The sequence below is a fragment of the Garra rufa genome, chromosome 9 (genome assembly GCF_049309525.1).
Source record: "Garra rufa chromosome 9, GarRuf1.0, whole genome shotgun sequence".
In the NCBI taxonomy this organism is placed as follows: domain Eukaryota; kingdom Metazoa; phylum Chordata; class Actinopteri; order Cypriniformes; family Cyprinidae; genus Garra; species Garra rufa.
The window spans coordinates 41853387-41864424 of NC_133369.1; the positions used below are offsets into that span (position 1 = coordinate 41853387).

Below are 11038 nucleotides of genomic sequence, written 5' to 3' on the forward strand. Positions count from 1 at the left end.
GATATTTTTCTTGAAATAAGTACTATATAACTAAAGAAAAAAGAAAAAAATATTTATTGCTTCTGACATGCAATATTACTACTATTACTGTAATTTATGTATTCTCATTTACAATTGGATATTGAATATTTGTATTGAGTATTTATGTGTATTTATTTGTTTATAAATAACAAAAAAAATGTTCCCCTAGTTTATCAAACCACAAATTATTATTATCATTATTATTATTGTTGTGGGGATGAAACCATAGAAACAAATGGTTCTGTGTTTATTGTAATATGCTATCACTTAGAACCATATATCTTAATGGTAAATAAAGCGGTAAATAAAAAGAAAATGGGAAAAAACACTTCTGAATTTCTATCTATCCATCTTATTTATGTAGCACCGTGGTCCTGCGAGACACACGTTTCGTTCCACTGTATGTCCACACATGTAGCGGAATGACAATAAAACTTGACTTGACTTTTGGGTTTCTAAAAGGCCTATGTTTATAAAATGAATTATTGCTGTGATGCAATGTTATTAAGAATGAATGGACTTAAACTGAACTAAACTGTGAATTAGTATTTGTCGATAATAATCACGGTCACAGAATCATTTTCTAATCTAGAGAACAATTTGTGCAAAAAAAAGTCCCCATAGTTTATTTATTAAGCCACAAGGGGGAGCAAGAAACCACGATTTTCTCATTTCACTTCTGTACATCTGTATATTCCACAATGACGTAATTGGGCTCCATCCACATGATGTAAATACAGTCTGTGCATTTGCAATTCGAATGTTGTTTTAGTCTGATTCAACTCTGAATGAGACATTTTGATACATAATGTATGATCCAATGTGATAAAGCGTAACTCAGGGCGGCCATCTGTAACGTTATATTTTGTTTTTACGCAGTATGACATAAAATATGAAATGTGAATTCATCCCCGCCAAGAATTGTACAGTTAACCAATATTAAATAATGCAGAGTAGATTTGATAATGCTAAACAAAACCCTGTAATGCCATGCCATCTAGTACACAAACCCAAACAGAGGAAAAAAGAAACAGCATCAAAAAAGCAACCAGTGCAAGTCATCCGGAGATCCATAATCACGTCAACCATGATTGGATGATGTTCTTGGCTTTTCATTCACTTTTTCTCCAGCACTTTCATTTGCGTCTCTCTGATCTTTGATTGAATCTCCAACAGCCAATGACGTTGTTTCTTTCCGGACGCCCCCCATCTGTCGCCCCGCCCCCGCGCATGACGTCACGGATCGTTTATATACTCGAGGGCTCCGGTGTGCGGGCATGTTTGACTCACAGGACTAGAGAGAACTTCGCCAGACTTTGGGACTTCGCATAAGGAGTTTATTTTCTAGGGCGAAGGATCTACATTAATGAATGGATCCTACTTGTTTTACCTCAGCGCAGCGTCTATCCTGTAAAATGATGAATCCGGATTTGTTCAAACCGTCTCAAGCGGCTCCACCGCCCGCCGCCAAGCCGAACCGGAGTAAATCAGAGCACGTTAAGACGGAGATCGCCCAGGTGGTGGTTGACGCAAAGACTGGAAGATCATACTGTAAAGGAAAGCTTTTGGGAAAGGTACAAATCTGTTTTTACCAAGCTGGTCATTTTAAGTTAATTATGAATGCGGTTTGTCACCGTTTTCGCGTTTCCTGATGTGCTCAAACGTGGACGGTGCGCAGTTTATCGGGTTCGGCTCGTTTTTTAGGAGATGGGTGCACCATAACCACTGGACCGCAGTTTGCTCTGTCTGTGTTTTCCAGCACTGCATCCTATGTTGTCTATGATGCATGATTTTATGCAAAGACAGTGTTTGCAGTTTACTATTGGATGGATTTTTAATTCGATTCCAGATTTGATTCGATGTCAGGAGAAGATGAATGAATGAATGAATCCGTGCATCAATGAAAATGATGCTGCAGTGCAACCAGTGACCACGGTCCCTGTTTTGTTCACCTGTTTAGGAAACGAGGCTCTTTTTTTTTAATTAGACTAATGATTATTAGAAATCTAGTTAGTTCTAAGTCTAGTTTTAAAGTGCCGCATCATTGTGCGATGCTGTAAGGAGGGGTTGGTCGATTGGGAAAAGAATACGTCATTCCTTTGTACATGTGTTGGGACCTAAGTCAGAAATAAATTTATGGATTGATGGAAAAATAATCAAAATATTAAAGATGTGGAGACAAAGAAGTGCTTTTTAAACTCCAAGAGAGAGCTTTTTGATGCATGTTTGAAACTTGCTAAACGAATCTGGTAATTAAATGTAGAATTTGGCTTTTTTATTTTGGATAAAGCAATGTTTTCTGCAGATTTATGATGCATCAGATGTGACCAATATCATAAATCTTAAACAAAAGCTTGTGGTTACTGGTATTCAAAATTTTGTCTCAAAGAATTTTATAGATAATAAACACAATATTGTGTCAGTTAAAGCACTTGCAAAATGGATGACACTGTTTTATAGGTGCAAAGGATAAAAAGGCAGTTGAAAATCAATTCCAGTTTGCAAATACTAATCTGGACATATTAACGCTCTCAAAACTCCATTTGAGCTGACTGTCTAGACTGCATTCTCGACATTGGTGATGCTGAAAGCATGAATCAAATAGCTAACACACGTGTAATCTCCAAATATGTTGACTTTGTAATCAACTAGCCAGTTTCAGACGGTTGTAGTCACCTGCAGCTAGATGCTTGTTAAGTTAATCATAACCTTCAGCATTTTTTCCTCTTGAAGCATTCTGAGTGACTTATCATGGTTAATATGCTTTCGTTTTAGGGTGGTTTTGCACGATGTTATGAGATGACGGATCTTGCCAACAACAAGATGTATGCTGTCAAAGTTATTCCTCAAAGCAGAGTCTCAAAGCCACACCAGAGAGAGAAGGTAAACCAACAATAGCCAAATAGACATGCAAATGTAAATCAGTTTCATTTCGAGCTGATTCTAGTTCTAATGTTTATTTATTGTTTGTGTCTTGCAGATCATTAACGAAATCGAGCTTCACAAAAGCCTCCAACACAAGCACGTGGTCAAGTTCTCCCATCATTTTGAGGACCAAGACAACATTTACATCTTTCTTGAACTCTGTAGCAGAAAGGTGAGTTTCACTGCCAAGAACAGAACACTCTCGGTCTGATTTGGTCAACGCAAGGTTTTTAACTAATTCTATTCTTTGCTTGCATGTTTGCAGTCTCTGGCACACATTTGGAAAGCAAGACATACGCTGACAGATCCAGAAGTACGTTACTACCTCAAACAGATCATATCTTCGCTCAAATACCTCCACAACAAAGGCATCCTCCATAGAGACCTCAAACTAGGTATTGTTTTGATCGTTTGGCCTGCTAGCGTGACATCCATCTAATATTGAGTGGTTTGCTAATGCTCTAATTTGTTTTTGCAGGTAATTTTTTTGTGAATGAAAACATGGACTTGAGATTAGGAGATTTTGGGCTGGCAGCCAAGCTGGAGACCGTTGAGCAGAGGAAGAAGTGAGTTTTTCTCTTTTTATCCTTATTAAGTTTCTTAGAAATGCACTTGATTGGTGTGTTAATGTAAAATATTCTCTTAAAGGACTATCTGCGGGACTCCAAACTACCTGGCACCAGAGGTCCTTAACAGACAAGGCCATGGGACCGAGTCAGATGTTTGGTCGCTGGGTTGTGTAATGTAAGTTTTATCACATCTACTCTACACTGTGGTTTATGGTTATTGTGTAGACCAGGATTTCCCAAACTGGTTTGAATCCTGAACATCTGAATGTTCTTAAATTTTTATTTCAAGTAAATTTTTAGAGCAGAAGGTTTCAGCTAACAAAGTTTGGGAATTCCTGGTGTAGACTACTATATGATTAGGAGTATTTATAGTATGGAAAGTCCATAGTTAATACTTGATTTGATCCCTCAGATGTGATGACAAGCTGTTTTCTTGTCTATTTAGGTACACACTCCTATGTGGGAATCCACCTTTTGAAACCTTAGACTTGAAAGAGACCTACAAGTGTATTAAGGAAGTGAGATACAGCCTTCCTCCTTCCCTCAATCCATCCGCACAGAAACTGATCTCCGCAATCCTTCAGAAAAACCCCTCTGACCGCCTTACACTGGATCAGATACTGGCCCACGAGTATTTCACAAAGGTAAGCATACTAATATGTTTTTTAAAACCTACTTTTGCGAACTAGTCTTAGATTTTTGCCAGATTGGAACCAAACCAGTGCAGAAAGATTATCTGGAAAGTGATTATCAGTAGTTATCAAAAAAATTTGAACTTTTGACTCGCTGCTGCAAAGGGGTGCCAAAACTTTTGAAAGGGGCAGGGCCACTTTTAGTAAAATGCCTATAAATCCTGAACAGAATGAGATAGCTCTACCAAACTTAGAACACTTATGTAAGAGCTCAATCTGAGGTCACAGGAAAAAAAAAAGTGGAGCTTGGCCACTTGGTGGCGCAATAAGAGGGAAAAAAAAACATTAAAAAATGGCTATAACTGCGCAACCATTTGTCCCATCAACACAAAAATCGGTATGCACAGTCTTGGCCTGAAGTGCCGCAAGTGTCTACAAGGACAATCTCAAAAAAATATAGTTGCCACTGGCTGACGAACTTTGAGGACCTCACAAGGGTTAACGGAGGCCGATCGGAACGATACTTGGTAGACCTGTTCGACTCGCGTCCCTAAAGGTCTGAGAGAAATTTAAAAGAAATCTGCCATTGGCGTTTTTTGCACACACGCATGATATTCGTATCATATGATACAACTCATTTCAGACAGCTTTGCTTTTCAGAGCCAGTTCTATTAATCAAATAATTTGTTATTTGATTGAAAAGATGTACAATAGCTACTTTTGCGGACTAGTTCTAGGTTTTTCAATCAATCTGGAAAAAAACACTGCAGTACAATTCTCTGGACTAAGGCCAATAATTATCCAAAAAAATGTTGACATTTACCCATTTAGAAAAGGGGCCTGTCCAAATTTACCCAAAATTCACCCTATAAAGCCTAAAGAAAAACTCAAAACTTCACGAAACCTGCTGAGCATGTGCGACAGGTGATTCTAAACAAGCATGTCTAGTTTTAAGGGAATTGGAACACAGCTGGCACTATAACAATCATAAATGCTAAAAAAAACATATCTCTATGGTAAATTACCTGGATTTGCCAAAATGCTTTTTTTAATCGTTCATTTGGTGGTTCCAGGCTTGCTAAACATCTTTTTTCATATTTGCTTAAATGCTTAAATTTTAACTTTTAAGTTAATTGGAACTGATTTTTAAGTGTTTTCTTATTCCTATCATTTTTTTTTTATTTTATTTTTTTTCCCTCTTCTAAATTCACCTACCATTTCCTTCCCTCAGGGCTTCACCCCAGAAAAACTTCCTCCTAGCAGCTGTGTGATGGTGCCTGAGCTAAATCCACCCAGCCCTGCCAAGAAGTTCTTCACCAAGATGGCTAAAAGCCTCTTTGGCAAGAAGAAATCAAAAGGTATGTACCTACTTTGGTTACCAAAAAAAGATTTTTAATAGCTTTAGTAAAAAATAACACCATTGGTTTGGATTCGAGCCTAAGTTTCCGACTTGTCATTGCAGCTGTTGAAAAGACACCTTGTGAGGAGAAAGATGACATTTCTAAACTGGTTTCTGGCATGGTGAAGCACTCCATCGGTCGGCAGATGAGCTACAAGACAATGGGAGTGAATGAGGTAATCTTACATTTATGTGCATCTGCGTGTAATAATAGCTTCGCCTTAACTTTTGCTCCTCGGCTGACTCATGACTGTCGCAGAAAGCCGCGTCGGTATGCATGCTGTTTTTCAGCATGGCTAAAGTGGGCTCTGTGGGGACGTGTTTCGAAAGCTGCTGTAGATGAATAATAGAGTGCAATCGTCCAGCTATTGTGCTGAATGTCTCAGAATAACTCCGAAGTGACCAAACCCAAAAATTGCAAAACCGCTGCGTTAATCGCATGACAAATAGATCTTTTAAGCCTGAGACACAAGATTGGAAAATAATTGTCTACTGTGTATTGCTTAAAACTGAATGTAAGGAAGTACTTGTGATTGTAATAACAATATGACTTCCTCTTGATACTCAGGCTACTTCTCCCACGGTTCAACTGGCAAGCTCTGGCCCTCTGGACACCCCGGCAGAGGAGGAGTCCAGGAAGTCTGCGTCTCGTTCCTTCAAAGGCACCGTCGCTAGCAGCACTGATGGTAAGGAAGCGAATTTGCTCAGACATACAGCAGCAAATAGTTTTGCATGTGTATGAGTGTGGCCTATTTTAAGCTTAACCCTGAGGCTTTCAGAGGCTGATATTAGGAACAAGTTTGTCCAAAAACATCCTGGCCTAATTCGTTTTTAGTTTTTTTGCTGAATTTAGCAACAAGGGAGACTTGTCATTTCTACCCTTTGTAGATTTTATTTCATATTTATACTTCCAAAAACATTAAGCAAAACAACTTTCATCTATAAAATATTGCGCTCCACAAATAAATTAACTTTGTTCTCTATTTTCTCCCCCTCAGCTAGTGATGATATCCCTACTCCTGCTGTTGTAGCCGAATCTGCCATGAAGGTTCTCAACAGCTGCTTGTCTTCCATGCCAGCAGGTTTGTTCCCACACTCTAATCACACTGAGGTGCTCAAGCGATGGCCATTTTCAAGGTTTGCTCTCAAGCCATTAATCATGTACTCAAATATTGTCCTTTCCTCTTCCAGCTTCAAGAAACCCACCCTGCCTTTCTAAAACAAAGCCTTTCATCTGGGTAACCAAGTGGGTCGACTACTCCAACAAATACGGCTTCGGTTACCAGCTCTCCAATCACAACGTCGGCGTACTCTTCAACGAAGGCACCCATCTCAGCCTTTGTGACCAGCGAAGGTACGTCAGCTCCCGTTCTATAATGAGTTTCCAGTTTGGCATTTGGACTGAGTTCTGATTGACCCACATATTTATAAAGTCTCTGGTTGTAGCTTTGCTTTGTTTGTGATGTTCTAATTCTTCTTTTTATTCTTCCGCAGGACTGTACGTTACTGTCTGACAAACAACAAACACTTTAGTTTTCCAGCTGACGCTTTACCAGAGAAGCTCCAGAATCAAAAACACATAGTGGATTTGATGGCTAACTACATGGAGCAGAACCTGATGGAGGTAAGGCCAGAAATTAGCCCTCAGATATATATAATTTAAAACATTTGAGTTGCAGTCAAACCAAAATTTATTCATACACCTTCAACATTTCTTACATTATCACAATTTATTCAATATAGTTTAGAAAATGGTGATAAAATATGACGAACTCGAGAGTTAAACTGTCAGAACAAATTCATTTTTATAATGTCAGATCATTTTGATATATTTTATCAAATTTTACTGGTAGTCCAATGTATGAAGAATTTTTGGGTATCATATGTCACAGTTTACTTTATTTTGCTATCCTCACTTACATAAATGAGCTATAGTTCCCTGCACACACTAGTAAAAAAAAATATCAAATTAAATCTGGTGTCTGAATAATTTTTGGTTTGACTGTTGGAGATACTCTATTAAATAACAATTTTAAATAGCTTATTTTCTAAAATATAAACTAAACTGAAGTTCAGAACTAACCCTTTGCAAATTTAATTCAATTAAAAAATGAAATGTGTTTTAAATATATAAACAATTTTTGTTTTTGTAGGGCGGAGACGTCAACTGTGAAGACCAGCCATCTGCAAGCTCTTCTCCATTGCTTCTCCAGTGGATCAAAACTGATCACGCCTTAGTCATGCTCTTTGACAACCGAACCCTACAGGTAAGTTTCGGATGGTTTAAAAACAACAGATGAAACATTAACAATTTGAATTGCTTGGCCAATTCATAACATTCCCTCTCTTTCCGCTTCCTCTCCCAGGTTAATTTTTACACCGACCACACGAAAATCATCCTGTCCAAGAACTCTGACTCTTCGTACCTGCTGACGTTCATCAGCAAGGACCGTGTCTCTTATTCCTACCCTCTAAATTTGCTTTCCGAATGGGGCTGCTCTTCGGAGCTCCGGCAGCGGCTTCATTACGTGGTCCAGCTTCTCCAGCACTACACCAATGCATAATGACTAAGAACTTCGATTCTGATTTGCTGCTTACCGCTTCCATTGCGAAGCAAAAAAGGACTATGACAAAGAAAAAAAACATCAGGGGAAGCTTCCACGTTGCCACGAAGATCTCCTGTCCTTGGTCATCGGCTGGCCTCTTTGAACTATGGTGCACTATTTTTTTTTTTTTTGGTTTTCTTATGTTTTTGCGACTGAGCCTACACCAACAGTATCACACTACCAGCTTGACTCACAGTGTGCACAACCAAAATTGGAGCCTGTTTGTTTTATTTAATTTTTTTTTTTTTTTTTAGCTGAACTGAAGTGGAGATGGCATAAAACTCACAGGGTTCTTAAGCGTCTTGCTTTTGCGCGAGATAGGCTTGGCATTTTATGCTTGATCACTTGGCTTTTTTAAAAGAATATGACATTTTATTTCACTAAATAGTACACAAGAGCTATGAACACCAAATGGTTATTCTTTTAATGAGATTAGTTTTAAAGACGGCAGAGATGAATTGCTGAGGTGGAACTGTAATTCATGGAGGAGCAGTTAGGAGCGGGAGAGACTAAAGTGCCTTTCTGATGGATTCCTCTGTGCAATAATGGCCCTCAAGCTTAAGTCACAAAGGGAGTGATATAGAGTCTTCATATTCGGTTTTCCAAGCGAATTAGTCAGGAGTGGTGGAAGAAACACTACAAATACACACCTGATATAAGCTTTTTGCTGTTAAAAGTTATTATATCCTTAATGTCTGTACTTGAGGAGAAAAAAAGACTATGTATTCAGTGTGCCTCCAGCTTTGTTTACTTGACATGCTCCATCATAAGTAATCATAACGTCCCCAAAACTGTGACCATGGCTGTAAGTGTTAAATAAGTGTTCAGAATACCAACATTGTGAAAGCCATTACCCTCAGACAAATCCTAACTAGTATTATTAATTAATTGTGGCACGTGTTCTATTTATTTTTTTATTTATAGTTTTTTATTTATTGATGTAACATAATTGTACGGTGTCAACACTGGGAAATGTTCAGTATGATCACTTTTTATGTATTGGGAGAGTGGGGGGGAAATAAAGTTTATTGAAAATATAAGTTTTCTGTGTTTTGAGTTTATTTCTTCAGATTTTAAAGACTATTAAACAATTACATATTCATTTAAGTTCAAGTTTAATTTCTATATACTATGGTTTAAAAGTTTAGGCTTTAAGATTGTGAAAATTCTTTTAAATTATGAGTTTCCCTTAGCAAGATACATTAAGAAAAAAAAAAGGTACAGCTCTGTATATCTCATTTTTGTGTGTGTATATATATATATATATATATATATATATATTAAAGATGTATACATATAGTCCACAAAAGAAAATAATAGTTGAATTGATAAATGACCCTATTCAAAAGTTTACATACACTTGATTCTTAATATTGTGTTGCTACCAGAATCATCCACAGCTGTTTTTTTTTTTCTTTTCCAGTGATGTTTGTTCATGGGTGCTTCTCATTTCTTATTTTTGCATCCTCATTTCCTTTCCTTGTATCCTTTCCTCGTGTCTTAGCTCCACCCCCTTAGGATACAAGGGAAGGATTTAAGGAAAGGACATGAGGACGGAAAAATCAAAGGATGAACATTGGAATATTCTTGACCACTCAAGCGTCACTTCAAAGCGTCATCAGCTGCGCTAAAGGGATCTGCCCATATGTTTTTGAAGTTCGTTATTTAAGGCATTCATAATTATTAAAGCAAGATGCCCTGTTGAAATATGACATTATTTACACTGCAAAGGTGAAATATAAATGTATTTTTTATGACAGATCTGAAGGGGGAGGGGGAGTGTGTCACGTTTAGTCAATAAAACACTTCCGCATAGGATAGATCTGCGTATCCTCGTTCAAGACTCCTCAGAAAGCCTCTTCACTCCTCAGTCCTCGCCTCCTCACAGTGCAATTAGAGAATTAAGATGTCCCACAAGATGGCTGAGCTCGATCGGTTTCCCGGTCATAGGATGGAGGACAGAGGAGCGAGGAAACTAGGAGGGATATTGAGAAGCACCCCATGAGTCCCTTGTTTGTGCTGAACAGTAAAATTGCCTGCAGTTCTTCAGAAAAATCCTTCAGGTCCCACAAATTCTTTGGTTTTTCAGCATTTCTGTGTATTTGAACCCTTTCCAATAATGACTGTATGATTTTGGGATCCATCCAAATGCTCACTGATGCTCCAGAAGAAGAAACAATGCATTAAGAGCTGGGGGTGAAAACAGGGTCAATTTAACTTATTTTGTTTTCTGGGAAATATGTAAGTATCTTCTGTAGCTTCGGATGGGCAGTACTAAATAAAATAAATATGATATTTAGGCAAAATGAGAAAAATGTACACATCTTGATTCTGTTCAAAAGTTTTCACCCCTGACTCCTAATGCAGTTTTTCATTCTGGAGCATCATTGAGTGTTTGATCCTTCTGTAATAGTTGCATATGAGTCCCTCAGTTGTCCTCAGTGTGAAAAGATGGATCTCAAAATCATATAGTCATTGTTGGAAAGGGTTTAAATACACAAAAATGCTTAAAAAAAAAAACTGAACCTGGGACCTGAAGGATTTTTCTGAAAAACAGTGGGCAGTTTCACAGTTCAGGAAAAAACATTTTGTATGTTCCTTCTTATTTTAGTAAATCAATGAACATTTTGCAGATTCTGCAAGGTGTATGTTAACTTTTGACCTCGACTATGTGTGTGTATACCAGGGGTGCTCAACCCTGTTCCTGGAGATCTACTATCCTGGAAAGTTCAGCTCCAACCCTAATCAAACACACCTGACCCAGCTAATTCATCTCTTAGGTAGCACTTGATAATTACAGACAGCTGTTTTGGAGCAGGGCTGGAACAAAAGTCTGCAGGTAGGTAGACCTCCAGGAACAGGGTGTAAACACTCACCTAAAGGATT

General features: G+C 38.1%; 2 protein-coding genes across 2 annotated transcripts in view; both read left to right on the forward strand.

The window, feature by feature from the left end:
- Positions 1 to 11038, forward strand: part of LOC141342861 (calcyclin-binding protein-like) — a 17734-nt gene that overhangs the window by 4474 nt on the left and 2222 nt on the right. The gene's annotated exons all lie outside the window — the stretch shown is intronic.
- Positions 1317 to 8110, forward strand: LOC141342601 (serine/threonine-protein kinase PLK3-like). The gene is made up of 15 exons (XM_073847091.1): positions 1317 to 1595; positions 2797 to 2904; positions 3002 to 3118; positions 3212 to 3341; positions 3425 to 3512; positions 3595 to 3690; positions 3961 to 4159; positions 5379 to 5505; positions 5610 to 5722; positions 6115 to 6232; positions 6545 to 6628; positions 6738 to 6900; positions 7041 to 7170; positions 7700 to 7813; positions 7913 to 8110. The coding sequence occupies exons 1-15, from the start codon at positions 1392 to 1394 to the stop codon at positions 8108 to 8110; spliced, it is 1989 nt and encodes a 662-aa protein (XP_073703192.1). The 5' UTR covers positions 1317 to 1391.